General features: G+C 36.1%; 4 protein-coding genes across 6 annotated transcripts in view; 2 read left to right on the top strand and 2 right to left on the bottom strand.

Annotated features, from left to right (window-relative positions):
- The window catches only part of LOC139142665 (zinc finger-containing ubiquitin peptidase 1-like), a 470,199-nt gene that overhangs the window by 26,700 nt on the left and 422,515 nt on the right, over positions 1-20,984 (top strand). The gene's annotated exons all lie outside the window — the stretch shown is intronic.
- Positions 1-20,984, bottom strand: part of LOC139142671 (protein disulfide-isomerase 1-like) — a 272,131-nt gene that overhangs the window by 198,970 nt on the left and 52,177 nt on the right. The window lies entirely within an intron of this gene.
- LOC139142655 (spermatogenesis-associated serine-rich protein 1-like) lies at positions 281-8,821 on the bottom strand. 2 transcript variants are annotated; one of them, XM_070712703.1, is made up of 8 exons: positions 8,621-8,821; positions 6,670-6,808; positions 4,393-4,493; positions 3,292-3,315; positions 1,854-2,021; positions 1,592-1,718; positions 1,118-1,177; positions 281-796 (listed from the first exon to the last, which is right to left on the bottom strand). In XM_070712703.1, the coding sequence occupies exons 1-8, from the start codon at positions 8,664-8,666 to the stop codon at positions 649-651; spliced, it is 813 nt and encodes a 270-aa protein (XP_070568804.1). In that variant the 5' UTR covers positions 8,667-8,821; the 3' UTR covers positions 281-648. The 2 variants fall into 2 exon arrangements, with proteins under 2 accessions (XP_070568804.1, XP_070568805.1); XM_070712704.1 differs by lacking the exon at positions 3,292-3,315 and having other exon boundaries at positions 8,621-8,816.
- Positions 9,294-19,482, top strand: LOC139142654 (cilia- and flagella-associated protein 298-like). Of its 2 annotated transcripts, XM_070712702.1 has the most exons (8): positions 9,294-9,415; positions 10,599-10,759; positions 11,675-11,842; positions 12,512-12,579; positions 13,100-13,258; positions 13,812-13,943; positions 14,563-14,658; positions 17,988-19,482. In XM_070712702.1, the coding sequence occupies exons 2-8, from the start codon at positions 10,621-10,623 to the stop codon at positions 18,096-18,098; spliced, it is 873 nt and encodes a 290-aa protein (XP_070568803.1). In that variant the 5' UTR covers positions 9,294-9,415; positions 10,599-10,620; the 3' UTR covers positions 18,099-19,482. The 2 variants fall into 2 exon arrangements, with proteins under 2 accessions (XP_070568803.1, XP_070568802.1); XM_070712701.1 differs by lacking the exon at positions 9,294-9,415 and having other exon boundaries at positions 10,575-10,759; positions 17,988-18,282.

The following is a 20,984-nucleotide window of genomic DNA, read 5'->3' as shown; positions in this document are numbered from 1 at the left end:
TTGAGTGTGTTAATCATTTTCAGCACTGTTTTTGAAGTTAAATTGACAAGTCAGTGACTCTGTAAAGTTTTCAATGATGTAAAAAAGATTGGCATTACCAACTACTGGTTTTTGGAATGACCTAAAAAAGATTCATGAAATTCCTAAATTGATATAAAGAGTTCACTCTTGTTGTATGTTTGAGGGCGCACTGACGTCTCTCAGTTGTTACAGGGTAAAATGCACTTTTCCTCATAATTGTTTTGAACTGTTCACACTTGAAATGATCACAAAATGAGAGTTATACAATCCGGAAATATTTATTTCATACAAGTATTCACATATATACAAACAAGTGTAATACCCAAAGAATTATTTACAAACATGACGTCAGCATCCCTGTACAACAGATTCCTTTAAAACAAAAATGTACACACCCTATAAATCCAGCATGGAAAATTTACAACTTTCAGAAAAAACAAGTATTTCAAAAGATAGAAAAATTCATCTGAGAAATGAAAGAAAATTCACATTTTTTCCCTTAAATTTTCATACAATGATTTTTTTTGATATTGTATAATCAGTTTTTTTCTTAAAATATGTGTATGATTTGTTGGAATTAAATTTGCATGTATTCATGTGTTTTTGCTGTGTTAAAAACAATGAAGTTTAGTAGTAAGAAGTTGGTATTGGACGCCTGTCATCGGGCAGTGGGGGCGGCAGAAGGGGTGATGCTGGACGGTGTTCTTCAAGATCTTGGACTAAATCAACGTCTTCATGATGTTGACGTCTGCGTTCTTTCACAAAATAGCTATCACTGGAAAATATACAAGAAATATCGTTTATTGACAAGAAGCACCTATCCCACCAATATGTTTATTGATATCCAGAAAAAAGTAAAGGCAGAATATATAGAAATATCATGAGGTCCTTTGATGGGGCTAATCAAAATGATGTACAAGGTCTATCATTTATTTGCTAAAATGAAAATGTATCTGGAATTGTTTGAAATGAGATGCATGTGAACAAGAAAAACCGTCCTGTATTCCAACATACTGTTTACAATGCCATGCAATCAAATCACAAAATGTAAGGCATATTTCTACATCATCTACTACGTGATATGGGTAAAACTTACCCAAGGGGAGGTAGCTCCTGGAGAGGTACAAAAGTGTCTGGTTTACTCGGAATTGTTCCCCTGTGTGTCCAAGAAGAGAAATACCATAGTCAACATTTCAGTAATCATCTATGTAAGTCTGTTGCAGTACTCAACTGTGTGTTAGCAGTGTACACTTTTAATGGGTCACCTGACATCAACATCGCAAATACAAATCATCCAGTTACTGATATTGGAATTATGATCAACTAGCTTTTCAAGTATGGCGCCCTCAACGATAGCTCAAAAGTAAACTTTTGTCATATGCAGCAGAACATGGGATGGAAAGTTGTGTCCTATGCGACAGTATTTGCCAGACATGGTGAATCTTTGGTATTTGGCATCTTATTTTTGATCAGTATGTATCCTGCCAATTTTATCGGTCCAGTGTTCTTCATATAAAAGTTGAATATTATCAATCTTTGGTACAATTAATTGAAGACTGCAAGCACTCACCCAAAACTGATCACAGGCCTTGTTGATCCGTAATGATGAAAATTTGGTGAATATTCTACAACTTGGTAACTTTTATCTCCAGGAGAGGCCCATGGGATTCCACCGCGGGCTTCCCACACTGAGTTGACTGAAACAAGACATGGAAATAGAAATAAATGCAGGAATTTGCCATAATTGTAAGGAAGCTCTGCTGTTTTGCAACAATTTTACCAATTTGATAAAATCTAGTGGCTGTCCATATCACTGCTAAAGATGTACTTACTTTTCCGGTTCCTTCCGTAAAGAGTACGATGTGAGATTTCATTGCTAGATTCGCTGGATGCCATGTGGATATCCTTGCCCACATTTGCAACTTCAAACCGGCATCTTCTTCCAGTATGGAAACCCTCTGGATAGAAACTCCATTCCTGGTTGGTCCTCATTGTGTTGTCTATACAAACAAAACATGTCTACATTTAGGCAAGGTGAAATGTTTTGTAAGGGTCTATGGTTTCAGGTACCCAAAACCTGAGTTCAAGTCAACGATAAATATTGAGAAGTTGGAAAATGTTTTTGATTTCTTGTCTCTTGTGTGGAGACGAATAACAAATGGCGTGATTTTGTTTCAACATCTTAAAAACCATCATGAATAAAAATGTAAAGTTGCATCTGTCATAAACCTGTTCAATTCCAATTCCCTGTCGAACCAGTTCACAATCACCATCAACAACAGTTGGTTTTGGCAGAAACCATGGTAGTGAGAAGGTTACGCCTTCAACTAGAATCCAGTATTTAGCCTTTTCCCGTTTTTAAAAAATTGCATAAAAATCTTAAATCATTGGGAAAATATGTAGTCAATAAGAGATAAGTACACATAAAAGTTTCTAATTTCTAATTTTATTATTCAAAAATATGTCAGTATGGTAGTACATGTATTAATCATAATAACAGACTGCAGATTTCCATTAAGTTATCTATGCACTGTGGGGAGATAAGCACTGCCTCAGATGATGAAATCTGCCAATCATCCTTTTTTAATGATGTTCTTTGAAATTAAATGTTAATTGTTGGTAAAAACAGTTTTGTTTTGTTATTGACATGTGAGAGAAAGGAACCATAAGGATATGACTATGAGGAAATTAATTGTTCTATATTCACTACAGGGCTGGGGAGGAGGTTGTCTTTGGAAGATGGCCATGGTACTTGGTGTGCATTCTATGACTGATGGTTGCTAGGGAAACCATGCTGTGCGAACCTTGACCTTGTCCCATTCCTTTTTGTATTTGTTTTATTCAATTTTGTCCTACATTTTACTTAAACTCTGATTCCAGGTTTCATACTGAATTCTCTGTTTATATATGTTTATCTATTTTCCACTGAAATGGAACTCAAAATTGAAAAATATTGCAATGTTAGTCATCTTAAATTGATACATTTTTCAAAATTTGTCACTTGACTGCCTCTGTCAATGTCAAGAAATGTATAAAATAAATACACATGCCAGTATTTCAAAATCAACAAAAAACATGAAGTTTTACTTTTTTCTGGCTAACAATCTTCTTACCATATATTTTTGTTTCCAGAAAATAGTGCTGATGGTGGGTGAGTTTATTATGATGGTGGGGATGACAGGGTGGGTTAAGTGATCATATACTGTGATGTGATTGATTAGATATATCTATCAGTGACACATGCACTGCTGTGAATAATACTTCACTTACCACACCACATAGAGGAGTCTTTATCTGAGAATGTGACGAGAATATGCATAGTGGAAATGATAATGGGTGAGATTATCAAAACATGACATTATCAAGTGGTCTCAATAAAATGAAGTGTCCAAACAGATATTTTTTGATGTTCTGTGAAGCAATGCATTGTTATAGTACCGTGTAATCATACAAAATCACTTAGTCTTGAAATAGATAATCTGAATTAAGGGGGTTGACCATGATATCTAGGGGGGGGAAGGGGATTGTCAAAAAAATATATAAATCTACTGAGCAAACATCGAAAATTTTTGAGCCATGCTTCTTTTTTTTCAATTTTTACATGAAGGCCCAAAGGTAAATTGAGTGAAATTTTGGACAAAATATGTGTGCCATGCACAGTCCACAAGTATTTGTCAAATTTTTGAATGTGAAAAGCCTTGTTGACCACTTTCTCCACAGGTTTAATTGTCCATCCCTAGGTCTTAATAAAAATGTCCTTGTAATCTATGTAAATATATGTACATATCTATGTTTGTATATGTGCATATAGACACACATAGATATTTCTATTATATTTGTATATATCTATCTATTTGGATACATATGTATGTATGTATCCATCTATATCTATCTATTCATGGATGGATATATGTGACGTGTAATATGTTGTATGACTATGAATTTGTGATGTGGAGATTTAATTAGTAATTGTATTGCACTATGTAATGTTTCAGATGTTATTGAAATTCACTTGATGTCACAGCATGCTTTTATTAATATGATAATGCATTTCAAATATATTGACATGCTCTATATGAATACTGGAATTAAAATGTACCATTCAAGGAAACCATGATCATATCCTTTCCTTGATGTCACACATGTGCCAACCATATTTCTTTTAACTTGCCATACCCCAGTTTAAAACCTATCAACTTTTTTTCAAAGTCATTTAGAAAAATAACACACAAGTTTAAAGCAATTTTGCTGCTTTCTTAGTGTCCCAGAAAGCAAAAATCAAAGAGTATCCACAACTGAGCTTATCCCTATATACAGAAAACACAGATTTCTCCCCTAGGCCCATATCTTTGAAGAATTCACTATACTTACATGGATAATATCTGATTCCTGGGAATTGTATGATGGCTTTCTCATCCGGATCTCTTGGTGGTGGGATGTACCTTAGCCTCGATTTCCAGTCTGGACCAAATCTGCGAGGAAGAGGCGGAAAATATTTTCCCATGCTAATCTCTGCAGGAATGTCTTTAATATCTGTGACCTTGGTTGACCTTTACCAGATGCATTGGCTTTTAAAAGGCCAGTAGCAGTAACCTTTGATGATTTTTTTTCACTTTTTGTTTTGTATGTTAACTACAGTTTCTTGTTCTTTTCTCCGAAGCTGTGTTGACAATCTGAATAGTGAGTGTTTCAACATACTTTGCAGAATAGAATAAGAACTTGTTGTTGACGTCCAAAAGAATTACACAGCTACCGTCCCTTTACCAATTTTGTCATTACCTTTTGAAAAGGACGCAGAACTGCCAATCTACATAACTAAAAAATAAAAACCCATGAAACTGAAACCTCACAAGATTTTTCAAAAGTTTACACCAGCTTTCCACGGGTACATTTGGATTACAAAAGCCTGTTTAGGAGGACTGATTATGTGAAAATGTTTGAAAATTTCTGCGCAAAATCAATAGTTTTTGAATTGTGCATAACATTTGATTTTTGCAGTTTTCACAGGTCTTAAAATATCTGAGTGTGTTCCACATTTTTCAAGAACTTTAAGGGAAACTACTGACCCTCTTGTAATCACAATATACAATTAGGCCAAAAAAAAAAAAAGAAATGTTTCTGGTCAGGTCCTTCTTTAAAAAATGGTGCGGCGATGCGCATTGTATTTTTTTTTATTTTTTATTTTTTTTTCTCTCAAGGGAGGGAGGAGGGTCAGTTTTATAGTTTTATCAATATAGTCACATATATACTGTTCATGCAGCCACTGATCATGCCCCCAAAGAATTTTCTCTTTCTCTTCAGCCATTTTGGTTTGGTGTCAGCTACGGCCGCCGGCCACAAACAGAAAAAAAAAGGGTGACGCGCTGTTGTTCAAGTGACACGCGCGCTGACCAGAAACATTTCTTTTTCTTTTTTTGGCCTTATAGTAACTCTTTAAGTGCTGTGATTTTTCCCACCAAAATTTTACTGAAACATTTTACCAATTTTTATGAATTTTTATGAAATTTTTTGATAATATAGGACCAAATGGACATCACACTTCATTGGCTAAGGTTTTTCATCAAAATTTTGGCAAAAATATGAAAAAAAAAATGGCTTGGTTATATTTTACAAAGGCGATCAAAATTGACTTTGATGCTCAATGGGTTAATGAGTTTGAATAATTTTGTCAGTTTTGTAATTCAGAAATGAAAAAATATTGATACATGACAACCAGCTCTGACCTTCCATTCAGATTACAATATTCATCGGACATGACCAAAACCACTTGTCCCCGCGGACTATGTCCATGGGGACTAAAAATGCTTGAACGCTTGGTTTGAAAGGTTTTTTGTTTCTATCCATGTGGTCCGTATCTCTGACTAATTGGAATATTTCCTGTTACTTATACAGTTCCAGTTCAATAAAGAGGTCATATAGTCTCACAAAAACACCAAAATTTATACCAACATGAAAAACACTTGATGGGTTAAATTTGAGTACCGTTCCTGAACTACGGTAATATCAAAGATCCACTTGGAGGAGAAAAACAATGTTTGACCTGATTTAACTTAGAGATAGAGTTTGTTGATATATTTTTGTAACATAATCACCCTTTTTAAGACTGTTATTCTGACCTCTGTCTTGTTGACATCCTAGTTCAATATACAAAAAGCGTGCAAGATTTTAAGGAGTCGATTCCAGCCTTAGCTCTCATCCAGCTATGGTTTTATCATACCACACACCAAAGAAGCTATATTAACTCTTTGAGTGCTGTAATTTTTCCCACTAAAAGTTTAGTGCAACATTTTACTAACTTTTATGATTTTTTTGTGTATTTGTTTTGATAATTTTGGAGCAAATGGACATCACATTTAACTAACTACAGTTATTTTTCAAAATTTTGGCAAAAATCTGAAAAAAATTTGACTGGGATATATTTTGTAAAGGTGACAAAAATTGACTTTGGCACTCAAAGGGTTAAAAACATGTTGTACTGATTGTATCAGGAATATAAAACTCACAATAAGCAGTATGTACTGATTGTGAAATAAGCTTATGCCAGTTACTGTAACGCTAATTTACAAAATCCTATTTCAAAAGTGATGGGTATTGTACAAGCTTTATTACTTATCTCACATGTATTTCTGCTCCAATATAAAAACTTACTCAGTGTATCGTGGTTTTAAATGTTTGCCGTGTGGTTTCCAGTCTGGTTGGTCACCTTGTCCGTGTGGAATGTAAAGTCTTCCTCTACTGCTGCTGTCTTCTGCACTCCGCAGCTCTCCAAAATGCCGCCTCTCACGTTCTGCAGTTTTCAAATTCAGATGAAAGTTGAAATTGTGAGCAGGAATTGTCCTTCACTCTGAACAAAATGTTACAAATTTACAGAAATATTTGTTATCATGACTGTTTTCTGTAGTGTTCAGGGGTGCATGAGCAAATCCAATTACAAGTGGTAACCGTAAAACTGTGGAACTTGTATTAAAGTATTTATACAACGAATGCAGAACTACAACTTAGGATCACAATGTAGAACAAACGGACAATGTTGATATTGTTTCTGGGAAACAACAAATACCTACATTTATTAGCTTTGCCTCATTAATTTTAGTATTTCACCATGACAATATTGCACTGGTGTCTTCCATTATAGGATTGGTTTTACCAGTTTGTGAGTATGTTTGCCATTATGACCTTGGTGAAAGTCATAGAACATACATAGGCTAGACCAGGACCCTACAGAAAATGTTTCTCAAGGGTTTATGGCTAGACTGTAGAATAATGGGTCACAGAAAGCCATATTACAATACAACATTATCCTAGAAAGATTAGTATATCACAAAAGGCACCTTAACAATGTTGTGACAATACAAAGAGATGGAACCCACTATATTCTCCATGTGTAACTTAATTGCTCTTATCTATCAATTATGAATTAAGTCTCTAGGCTAGAATTGGTGAAAAATATGATGTTTTGGGTTGAAAACATAAATCAGAAGTTAAAGTGATTCTATACAGACAATTAAGTGCTACGGAGTAAATTATGAATAAACATAAAATAAATTGAAATTAAATTCTTTTTCATTTAAAAAATTATAATGAAATACAAAAAAAAAGATACTTTTTTAATTGGAATCCATGTTTACTGGTATTTATCCCATATTAACAGTATTCATAAATACACTCATTTTAAAAATTTGACTTAAATATTTCATGTTATATATAGTACACATAATGATAAATCTGTTATCTACCAAGTACGACATTATTTGACTTTTCTTTGTGCATATTGTTATTTCTGGGAAATTTTGAATCCAAACATAAACATTCTAGGCTAGAATGCAGAAACAATGTGTGCACAATGAAATGAATGGTAATGACAAAAAGTTGACCACAGAACCACTTTTCTATACAACTACTGATAAATGGTTGTTACAAATTTATCCTCAGATAATGCATGAATTACACGCTGCATTGTGGGTACAGATTGTTGAACCACGTTTAGAACATTTCGATCTGCCAAAAAGTTGCACAAACTTACCACCTGTTGAATCTTTGAATATAAAGCGAAGTTAAAAGAGAGCAAGAGAAACTGAACTTAGTATTAAGTTACAATCTATTATTGGATTCAAAAATCAGCACGACATGTCAAACTGATGCCCCTATCTGTATTCACTTACGTAATATTGTTGTTGAACACAAATAATAGATGTGTGGATTGGTATATTTGTGTTGGGGCGATTAGAACTACATACGATCTTATCGACAACAGCCCAGTAAGAATTAGCAAGATACCTTGCAGTGGCAAGCTATATCTACAGTACAGCTAACTATAACTATGACTTTCTACTTTAAGTTCACAGGTGTATTTTTTCCTCGACGATCGTCACATTATTAAGTCACCTGAAGTTCATTTTGGGTGACAGCATGTAGCATTTACATTTCACGAATAAATTCACACTGCGAAATCGTATCCGTTTCGTTTGAAGCCAACCTGGTTGTTTTGTGTTGCGTGTTTATGTCCTTCTGCAGTACAGCATGGATGTAAAAAACATCCATGAGTACAGTATGTGTGCCTTCAGAATGAAATGAAGCCATGGACTCAAAGCTATCCTACCTCTTCTACCGGGCCTTCCTACTTCTGTTGTTACGTGAAGTGCCATGATGACAATCGGTTCACGCAGGTGTTAATTTTTCGCTCAAGTAATTCAGTCGGACGTCGGCCTTTCTCCGTAAGTTGACACCATGGCCTTGTTGTGTACAATGTCCTTTACAGGTTTCGTGTCCGGGTGTTCTGTCCACAAGTACAAAATGAGATGCAAATGAGCAGCTCAGTCACATGGGTTGTATTGGAAGCGTTTCCCTTGTTGCTATGCAACACAGTTTCTCACAACATGTACTTTTGAAGTAATATTATCTCTCATTTATCACAATATAAAATATTTTTTCCATCGTTAATAATTTTTTGTTATAATTTTAACAATTTGAATTGTTTGGTGTACTGTTCTAAAGCTATAACCAGCTTTACTACCAAAAACATATATGTCACAAAACACATTGTTGAACGAGGTAGAAGTTTTCAGCACGCCCTCTATCGGTGTAGCAAGTTCGTAATCTCAAAGCTTTATCAAATATTATATTATATTAGCCGATGAAAATCTTCCAAAAATGATTTAAAAAGTTGAATATTCCACTAAAGGTTCAATAATAGCCGTTTTTGTTTTTACTGTTTCTAAGTATTTTGCCTGTTGACATGACAACGACCTTTGACCGCGGCCATTTTTGATTCGAGAAACTTCGAGGAAAACTTCCGGTGTCAACATTCTGCAAAGAGAGCGGAGTGGTAACGGGGACATACCTTGCTCTTTCAACTTACGTGTTTGTATTTTTCCACAAAATACCGTTCTAATTGGTGAGTATCTGATATTTGGTCTTCCTAAAGTAGTCAAGATTTCGCATTGACTTAAAAGATGGAACCTTCACGACCTACTCGTAGTGAAAATGATCATAGGTGCCAGGCAGTGTTTTCAAAATTGATATCTGATTTATACTGTATACACTGCATACAGAACATCAAGAACTGAGAAGGTATACTCTGAGTAGCTAAGTATAGAACCTGTTTTTCGATTCTCCAAATCCTTGCCTGGTAGGGTTACATAGAGGCCAAATTTTGAGTTGGCAAATGTCGTCCTGGTAGTTAACATTTGGACATTATAGCAGATCAAGATGATTAAGGTTAAATTTAGCTGTGGTGTTCACGACTTTTAACCCTCACCTCCTCTTGTGGTGGAAGAGTTAAAAGTCGTAAATATCAAAATCAACCCTAAAAAGGCAGGAGTCTTTGACACACAGCTACTGAGCTAGGTTAAATTTTGCATACTAAATCATGTGACAGAGTGAGGATTTTGAGAAGAATCAGTTTTCAATCTCAACTTGAGAAACACAGGATTAGAAATGAAACTGAAAGTACCTTTACCGGGTTTAGAGGGTAATAGCGGTCGGATTTGTTAACATGCCTGTTTGGTCACTATTACTAATGAGTTGCCATAGCAACATGTGCATCTGCAGGAAGTAATTGGACAAAGCCAAAGATATGCAATGATAGATGCCCACGACGGCAAAACCACTTTGTATAGATTGTAATGCCACATGTACTGTGTATCAAAACTGCCATTATGTTGTGCTTCGTACCACCTTATCCTAAAACATCTTCACTCTTGGAGTGAATGGATCTATCCATTTCTGTATGTGATTTACTGAGTAGATTAGGCTGACTTGTCTTGTTTTACTTCAAGAGAGAATGGATGTTTTCACATGAATGAGCCTATGATCACTGCACTTAGCTGTGATTTCAACTGTTATCTTCTCTGAAATCAAACAGCTACATCTGCATGCGAAACTGGCTCTGTGGACAGATGTCCCCAATGAACAAGTGAAATTACATCCAGTGTCTTCTCTAATAAGAGAGCTACACATAGAGCATTTGCTCTATGTTTTATAAGACTTTGCCTTGTACCATGGAGGTGCTAACCAAGATATCATTCTATTTTCAAGAATGAAAACTGATTACTCTGTATGGTTCTTCTTCAATTCAGCTGGTGCAGAAAATCCACAAAAATGGTGAAATTACACATCAAAAGAGGAGAGGAAAGTCAGTTTCTATATGAGACTACAGTTGCCTCAACACTGGATCAAGTGTTAAAGGAAGTGGCAGCAATTTACAATGGAAGATTAAAAATCATGAGGATTTGTTACGGTAAGACTTCAAGCCTTGACCTTTGCATGCAGTCAACCATGTACACATTTGGTACAAGTCACACAGAGTTGCATCCATTCAGTTTCAACAAATACAAATTTTTGACTAATGTGCAGCATCTCCAAAACTGTTATCCAATTGGTTGGCTGAATCTTATTGTTATAATTGAATTATATGGATAGACTCCCTAAGTTGCTGTGAATTGTGACAATCGACCAATCAGATGTAACCTTCCATGCCAGCAGAGCTGCACATCAGCTGCAAATTTTTCACCCTCTCCTGACATATCAGGACTTAAAATTACTTGAATTCCATCACTGCCTGCACACTTCTCATTCAAGAAAATTTCTAAAGCAGTTACTGACTGTTAGAGTTTTTGTACACAGAAACTACTGGAAAACGATTCTTGCTTGATATAAAGACAACAAATATAGGACTGGTCATTTTCGCGTGGTTACAAATAGGTGAAACAGAACTTACCTTTGCTGTTAAATGAAATATTAAACTTGATTGTAGCTCATTCCAGTTTCACCTGTTCACCCCATGTTCACCCATACCTGGTACCCTGTAAACAGGTTCACATACATCATAGATAACCATGGCTTTAGGCAAAACCATGGTGGTGAAAGTGTTAAGTTGAAGAGTGCACTTAAGAATTGAAATTTAGTTAGTTTTCAAATTAAAATCAAAATGCAGCAAAAAATAGTTACATATTCCTTTTTGCATATATATTTATATGCTCGAGATTGAAATGTAGCTTCTTTCTAGAAAATTAAAGTAAAAAGTAAGTTTCACTTGTGAATGTACTGGTGACAAAAGAAAAACAAGATACAGGGATACAACAAGATTAAATAGAATATGTCGGTTCAGATTTTATTTTGGCTTTTCTATAGCTTTGCAACTTTTATGTTGCAGAAATGGAAGAGATGGCAAAACACGGGACAACTCTACCACCAAACATGATGGGTCTTACAGATGAACAAATTGAAGACTTGAAACTGGTCGATGAATGGGGTCAGAAATGTGAACCTAGCGGCGGCTCTTACTTCAACAAAGATCCCATCGGCAGGCGGAATGGCAAAGGTAACATAACTTAATTGCAAGTTCTTGTTCTAATCTTCAAAGCATGTTGAAACAATTTATAACTTGTTAACAGACTTGTCTGTATGTGAGTTGTTATTGTTTTCATTTGAATTCAAGTCCAGAGTAGGATTGACTTGTCAATAATAATAATGCAGTCTAAAAATATTGAACTGAATACTGTGTATCTCAACGTACTTTTGAGAGTAGAACAAGAAACTACAGTTAACTACATTGAAAACCGAAGGAATGGAATAATCTTCAAACGTTATAACTGCTGGCCCTTTAATTTAAAATGGCTGTGTTTTACTGAATTTTTCTATGAACAGGAGTAGCCATCTTATTTAGATTCCACTCTTCTTTCTCAGAAAGTGCGTCATGTCTTCATGTCTATGGTACAGATAGCTGGTACTTTAATGGAGAAATGCCAGCAAAAATTGTATTTTGCTAATTCTGACTGAAATTATATTCCTTGTTGCAGATGTTCTTTGTGCATAAAATGCCTAGCACAAAGTCAAGAATTATGAGAAAGAGAATTATGTGAGATATGCCTGTGTCCACACCAGTGTTATGCATCACACAGTCTTGAAATACTTTTGACATATCAGCAGGCATATCATTATTATATCAATACATGATACATAACTTTAAAAGCTTCTTTGTTGCTCTCAGCTCCAAATGAAAAAATGGCCGAGGTAATCACAAAAACCATCAGTGAAGCCAGGAAAAGCATCTCAAAAGTAAGTATGACAATTTTGATTAGTCAGAATATGGACTACATGTAGCATGCTAGCATATTGAATATTCATGCTTGATAATTCTTCAAATTAAAACCTTTCCCAATTTTATGAACCCTGGGCTGTGTTTCTTCTTGCTCAGTCAAATTTAATATTTTCATAATTATTTGTCATAAATGACATTTTCAACTTCATCTTTAAAATTAAGTATATTGACAGTGGCCTGTTTTAGAGTTTGTTTTTAAACATGTTTACACAATAATGTAAAACAAGTTTTTGAACCTGTTTGCCTTTTAGTTTCTATATAAGGGATCAAATTTTATCACTTCACAAGGAAACCAGTTTTACACATGTATTTCCTACCTAAATTCATCAATTTATGCCAAGTTCAGTAATAGTTAAATGGTAATTGTGTAACATCAATGGAGAATCTTCATTTGCCGAAAATCATGCACAATGATATTTTAATACTCAACTAATTTCTGACAACACACTTTGTACTTTTACGTTGTTTTTCCTGTAGGATCAAGTTGCCCGTGATGTAGTGATGACAGAGACAATGATCAAGGATGCCCTGGATCAGTTACGGGGTGCAACGATGATAGTCTACCCAATGAACCTACCTCCACATGAACCAATCAGGCTAGAGTTTGAAGACAATGAAGATCTCACCGGAACACAGGTAGGTCATATGCTGTCGGATGAATTATAGACCATATCAGTCATGTGGACTATGTTATTGACCTGGTTTGTCATGAAGGGTGTATTATTGACCTTGTCAGTCATGTATAATATACTGTTGACCTGATCAGTCATGTAGGAATTATATTTGACCTGATCAGGTATTCAAGGCAAACCAAATATGCTAATTCAGTATTTATATGACCTTTCATGGCATTGACCCTTTAGAAAACTACACAAAACTTATAGGAGCAACATGAAATTTCACCAATATACTGGTACTTTAGTACAAGCAACATGCTCAGTTATGTTTGGCATTTTGACATAATCTTCGTGTAAATTAGAGTATAGGAATTAAAATGCAATGAGTGAACAACAAGCAACACTGTATTCAATTTCCTTCAACCTGTTCCCCCGAAGACCCTGTAAACAGGTCCAAAATTACCATTGATAACAATGGGTCATGGCTAAACCATTGTTGATAATGGGCTATATTTGTTTCTCCTTTTTATTCATTCTTTTTGGTAATAAATACATTTCTTGTTACATTGCAGGCATCAAAAGAAGTCATTGAGGCATCGGAAGTAGCTCTTTGGTTTTCAGGAAAGGAGATGGTCCGTGGAAAAAAACTCAGTGACTACCTGGGAAGAAATGAAAAGACAAAAATTGTTGCCAAGATACAAAAGGTATGGGTAAAGTTTGCTACCAATAATATTAAAGGACCAATAACGGTAACTTTTGATGAATTTTCGACTGTTTTGGTTGGCAATGTCAATCTCAATATCTCGTTCTAGTCCAAGAAGCATGTTGAGACACACTGTATTCAGCTTGTTAACTCAGCCTCCGCATGTGTAAACTGCATTGTTGTTATTGACATGTGAGACTAGAATTCCAATGTAAACAATAACAATACATTTTATTTGTATAGACATGTTGACAAGCTGAACAATAGATGTTTTCTTTAGGGAACAAGAACTTGCAGTTAACATACACAACAAAACTTGTTATAAAATCTGAAAAAATTATAGCTACTGTTCCTTTAAATGTTCTGACGAATTCTATGTTGTACAAGAAAATTTCTAAAGATTTGATTTCATTTATTTCATAAAAGAATATGTGTTGCAAAGATTATATAAATTTAAAACAAAATTTGCACTCATTTTAGAAACTTTATGCTGCCTCTATTCTGAGTAAGTTCACGTGCACGTGCAGTACTTGAAATATGAAGTTTTATCAAAATGTTCTCAGAGATAGAAATGCAGTCTGTGTCAGAAAATTGAAATGAGATTATTCCATTGTTTACAGAGGGGTCAAGGGGCACCAGGGAGGGAACCTGTGTTCTCTGAAGAGGAACGTAAACAGATGATGGCTCATGCATACAGGAAACAAGAAGAATGGAAGGTAGGTGTTCCCTTAGTAATGGTTGCGTATCTCCCTTAAACTGGAATATACAAGACTGGGGGCACACAATTTGGGGATGATGATGCAGACCATTTGCATACATGTACATGGCAGGAGTTTTTGAATCTTTTGAAGACAGTGGTTTATCAGGGGATAAACACTATCTGTTGCACACTAAGGGGATATTAGCCTAGAATCATATTCGTCCGCTTACCTCCGTACCTCCGACCCACTCCCGTCTAATCTCGTGAGCAGTTTTTCGAGCTGCATTGTAAAAACTGCTCATTTGAATGTCAATGGTCGCCAGCTGAGACCGTGACGTCACTAGCGTCCCTTTCCAAGTCAATCACTGAAAATGACCTTCTCATGATTGGCCTATGACTTGGCTGGGCAGAGCTCATTAATATTCATTATGCCCAATTACGTCGTGCCAATTTCGCTCATGTCAACAGAACCACATCGACTGAACGATTTTTCTATCGCGCTCAACATTAAGAATTACAGTGTTGCATGTTGCAGACAAACTCACATATATATGTTTTGAATGTTTCGAGATAGAAAGGCAAAACTACAATAGAATAACGAGCTGGCTAGGACAGAATTTGGAAGTGACGTCGTTTACTGCTGATGTTATCAGCGAGATTCGGCATTTGTCGACATCCGCAAGATGCCACTATGATGTTATCTGGACAATCGGCTCTTTGATTAACTAATTAAAAACAGACGTTTAAAAACCATGAAAATGGAATTGAATAAAAAACACGAGTGGTTGCAGTGGCTGCAAGATGACATCGTGTCTGACGAAAACCCCGGTAAAAACGTCCAAATACAATTGGTTTCGATTGGTTTCGAAACTTGTGACCGCGTCTGTACTTGTACTCCACGAGCATTCATAGCCACTATCACCTTTGGTGTGAGTTGATAAATCAGGGACTTTCCAAATCCCGTCGGCAGTACACATAATACGTCTCTCCCTCTCAGAAATTGAAAAATAGCATCTCTTTGCTGTTCCTTGAGAGACGATATGCCCGACACCGTCCGTAGTACGTCATTTACAGTCTGATTTATCGCTTCTACGATGGTCGGAGCCTCCTTTGCAGCCATTTTTCTTTTGCGCGAAAATGACGTCAAATATGTTAATCATGTTGACACTGTCGCTCTGCCCAGCCAAGTCATAGGCCAATCATGAGAAGGTCATTTTCAGTGACTGACTTGGAAAGGGACGCTAGTAACGTCACGGTCTCAGCTGGCGACTATTGACATTTAAATGAGCAGTTTTTACGATGCAGCTCGAAAAACTGCTCACGAGACTAGACGGGAGTGGGTCGGAGGTACAGAGGCAAGCGGACGAATATGATTCTAGGCTAAGGGGATATGGACCATTCAGTGATCACCTTCCGTCTGAGTGTCACAGTTACTGCTATCAAGGGTTTTGTCTCTAGGGGTAAAATCATAGTCTCCACAGAAAACGATCATTCTGTGGCTGGGAGAACCATAGTAAAATCCCATCCACCGTCGCATCTGCCCAACAGTCAGTGCGAACACCAAGTAGCAATACATCTTCGTTATATACTACAGGATGATGTCAGTTATCTTTATACCATACAATGAATGAATGAATCAATGAATCAATCACAGACAATATTTTTACAAACTGTTGGCAACATAGACAGTGCTCGCAGTGTCTGACAAGCTGCCCAACTTTAGCAGACTGTGCAAATTGGCCAAGGTCACCTGATGCGTGCTCTAGAGAGAAATTGAAGTGAGTATCTTGACTACAGGGTGACATCATAGAAGTGACATTTGCAATATCAACTTTGCATATGAACAATTCAGGGGAGCAGGTTATGACTAAAAGCAGTAACTCAAAGTTTTGTCATGCATGTACGATGAAAACTTTGAGTATTGGAGTCGTAGACGGCAAATGCAAACGTTGATAAGTTATTTTTACATCACTGTGATGCAAGAAGCTGCGCGTTGCCAAATACCTTGTGTGCTGTTCTGGCCTTCTACGCTCACACTCTTTTATCTGGTAACGAAAATTTTTAGCGACTTGCTGGACTTTCAACTCTGAAAAAGGAAAAGATGCACTCCTTCTGTCAGCAATTCTTTGTAATTTTTGTCGCAAATCAACTGACTGTGATCGACACAAACAAACAAAATGACTAATGTAGTGAGAAATGGGAACGATGTACCCATCCTCATGGTCTGAAATACTCAAAAACAGACACATATATACGACTCAGCTTTGGTAAAATGAAATCCAGCATTAAAACAAAAGTCAAAACACACATTTTCCCGAAGGATTTTCTTGGGCAGTACTGAAAACTGAATCAACAATACGATCATTGCCCAACAATGATCTGTCGACGTCGACTTCTAGTGAAATGATGTACGTCATTTTGATCATTTGTTACATCTGAAATGAGTCAGGCTACTTAAAGAATGGTAAGTTTGTCAGGAGTCTTTTTGCTGTGAATAAAACAAGTAAAATTTAGAAAATGCATGCATACTTTCTGAAAATTTAATGAAAGACATCACCCTCTAGCAAATAATGGCCGACTTTGAGTGCTGGTGGAACATTGGGGTGTATACACATTTACTTTGCACCACTTGTGAATGTCAAAGTTACTGTAGAAAGTGTTCATGTTGACCAGTCAGTCCTGCAGCAACAGCTAACCGCTAGATTTCAGGGTTGCCCTATGTTACGATAGATTGCGCTTTGGGACAGATAGCCAGACTTTCAAATATTATTTTTTCCGATAGAGTTACCTCAGGGATGGCAGCCATTTTAAATTTCTAATATAGTAAATGATAAGTAATTTGTTTCTCTAGTATCAAACTTTGCATGGTGACCCATTATTTTTATTCTTGATTTGGTAAGAGTATGGTTAAGGTTTCATTGAGGAAAGTTTGAGCAAAAGTTTAAGTCTTTCACTTTAAGGTGCATACTACCTTGATACTGGGAAATACCAATGGAAAATCAGTTTTAAACTTAACCTCGAGTAAAAACTCTGTGAAATATTAAAAGGGAAAGTTTTACTCCAGTTGAGGTGTGTGTAAACACCATGGTACTTTTATAGTAAAAATATCTTGTTTTCAGTGGTGTTTTAAATTTGTGACATCCTACTTTGTTCGGAATGCTAAGTTAAAGTTTTTACGCTGATTTTCTGAATAGTATTTATACTACCCTGATTTTAGATTCAGATTTAATAATTCACTTTGTTTTTAAGTGCAGTGAGTAAACATAAATTTTCTCTTCCTTCTTTTTATTCATTGGTGTATTGACTAATCTCTTGTTTGTTTTGTTTGTTTGGATGTTGTCATAGAAACTGAATGCAGACGATGAAGATGCATATATGGATTCTGGCTGGGCTGATCCACAGGCTTTGAAAAGACAATTCCATGGAATGCAGAATATCAAGTTTGGTCCAAGATAATTCCTGGCAGGCTTTTGTGATCCTTAATTTCACCCCTGTGTCTCATGCTTAAATGGTCTGTTCCTCTTTCCAAAAGCATCCAGACCATTCCATGGTGATAGAGACAGAGAGGTGCACGGGTTCATTTGGGGTGGGGCCTGTAAAATGAGAACTCTGAAATGTAAAGTCTGAGTCCTTGCAAGTTTTTCATACCCATTTGCAAACGGTTAGACCAAAACGTTGAAAGAATAGGAGTGTACTGGTAGCAAAGTTTGGCATTGTGAAGGTTCAACATTGTTACAAGCTGTTCACCAAAATGTTTGACAACTCTCACCTAATGCATTCTTAAATTTGATAGTAACGTAAACCACATAGTATTGCTTTGTGAGTTGCCATGGAAATGGGACTTCATTGCAAGCTGATTACAGACAGTGAGTTTTCACACATCAAAGATTTCTACAATGTGGAATATCATGATTTGGTGTGATAATGTTGCAAGGGTTTTCAAACATTTTTTGTTTGTTAAAAGAACAATTATTTTCCTGCAAAAACAAACTGGGATTTGCAATTGTCTATATAAAGAAATCATCATTAAACCTCTGTTATGATGAAATTTCACCAACTTCTGCCCTCTTCTAAACAGATTTGGATTTCTACAAAAGGAAATTGGCTGAAAGACTTCAATCCAGTTTTACAAATCACATTTGTTTCTTCAATCTTGCTATGTACAAACTATGAGATATTTGTATCTTTTATGAAATCACACATATTTATCCAGAAACACTAATCAAGAATAATGAGTGTGTTTATATAGTGTCAGCATTTGCCTGGATTCTCACCTCTGGCTTACATCTCATCCCGGTTTGTAAGATGCCCAGGCTCAGAGAAGTTCTTCTCTAGACATTCTATGCACATTCTCTCTTGTATCTGTACAAGCTACTGTACAAATGACTCCCTAGTTCGGCCATGAATACCAACTATAAATGTCACATACATTTCTACACTCATATCAACAATCCTTTATGTACAATTTGTGCTTCCAGTATTAGATTCCAGTTTTCTCATTGACTTTGACTGTAAAAGTGGATTGGCAAACCCACAGAAATTACCTCATATGCAAAAATTACATCCAATAATGTAAATTTTTTCACATGTATGCTATGAGATTTGTTCAATGTTAGTCCATGCAATATTAAGTTTATATGATTACACTGTGATCTTTATGTCTGAACTTGTACTGTCAATATGTGTGTGCTTACTTCACAAAGTTTCATTTTTACCTCCAGGGTGATACATACATTACAATCTGGCCAAAGCAAGATTTTTTTTTAAGAAATCAGGTGAATTCTCAATCTGATTCAAAATCATGACATATGTCCCCTAGTCACCTAGCAAAGACACTCAAGTCAAAACCGCCATAGACTCTTGAGAAAAACGGGACAGGCAACTCCGATAGAGAACAAAGGGTCTATGGGATTAGCAGCGTCTGATCTATCTTGGAATAATTAAGAGGTGTTAATGGGTCGGGGAAGGAATGAAGCTGGGCCCGATCGATTGCACAACGTCCGGTTCATAGACACGTGCATGCGGGTATACGGTAATGTTTTCGGATTACAAGTTATTCCGGATTACCCGCAAGTCCATTTTTAGAAATAAAAGTGTTACAACTATTTTGAGAAGAATTCGTCAAAATGGTTTTAAAGTACTTTTTACATATTGGTAGCGAGATTCGATGCAACTAGAAGTCTGCAGGGAGTCAGTATGTTGCTGTAAAGTGACAAAGTTTCGAATAGAAATCCGAAAAAACATACCGCTGCAGTTCCAGACTTAACAGCAGTTGACATCACAGAGTTGTTTACATTCCGCAATCGTCCGTGTATCTCCGAATTTTTCCTCGTTTTTGCAGTTTTTTAACCGTCGGAATATTTTCTGTGCGAGGAGTGCTCCATGATTCGGTAAAGTATGTATGTTATCTACTGAAATGTTGTTGTTTGAAAACTGTGAACGGCCAAATTTACGAGTACAAGCGTTCAGCTTTGTGTAAATGCATGTCTACCTTACCGCTTCTGACTCCATCAACCGATGGATAGTCCCGATTTATCGCGAAGTTTCTCCTGACAGCGAAAGTCAGTGTTACAAATGTATTTTCTAGTACTTTGTGGATGTAAACATGTGTAGCTTATCCGAACTTTGGTGTTTCTTTAGGCTAAAACAGTACCAAAATGTTAGAGGTCGTTTTTGAGCTCCGATGGAGTAGTCATTTTTTGTGTTCCCTGATTTTCGTCAAATGTTGCGTGACAGATGAAATAAAGGTCAGATTTTCGTTTCGCAGGACTGGGGAAGTGTAAACCTGTCTAACTTGTAAATGTTTGTTGTTATCGGAGATTTTTATGGTAGGGAATGTAAAATTATATTGTCGATATCTAGCAAGAGTTTTCTGTAGCGTCTATGGCTAAATGTACACTGTTTTTATCGTCTGGTTTTTTCCCGTTGGCTTCGGCTTGAATCCAAAATGTGATCTTCATCGTTACCGGAACATTCACCATGACTAATATCAAAAAACCCTCAAAATTCTCTGTGTCATTACTCGGAACGTGCCATGCAAGAGCAAAGTGTACATATTCAGAACGTCAGTTTGATCGTTAATGAGATTCAGTGTTAAGTACGAAGTATTGTTGTCGGGGACCGCTTGGCAAATAAACTTTAATGTATTCAAAGATAGATCGCACAAAGAAACCTCAGCAGTTGCCTGTCCCGTTTTTCTCGAGAGTCTATGAAACCGCTGACGTTTTTCTGTGTAGAAAATTAATTCATGTCTAACTCAAGTGAGTTATTAGATTTTTGAAATAATAAAATATTGAAATTATGCATCCCTGCTAGTTTGCAATCCTGTAATAATGTGAAGTT

The sequence above is a fragment of the Ptychodera flava genome, chromosome 10 (assembly GCF_041260155.1).
Source record: "Ptychodera flava strain L36383 chromosome 10, AS_Pfla_20210202, whole genome shotgun sequence".
Taxonomy (NCBI): Eukaryota; Metazoa; Hemichordata; class Enteropneusta; family Ptychoderidae; genus Ptychodera; species Ptychodera flava.
This window is presented reverse-complemented; position numbering and strand designations above follow the sequence as displayed.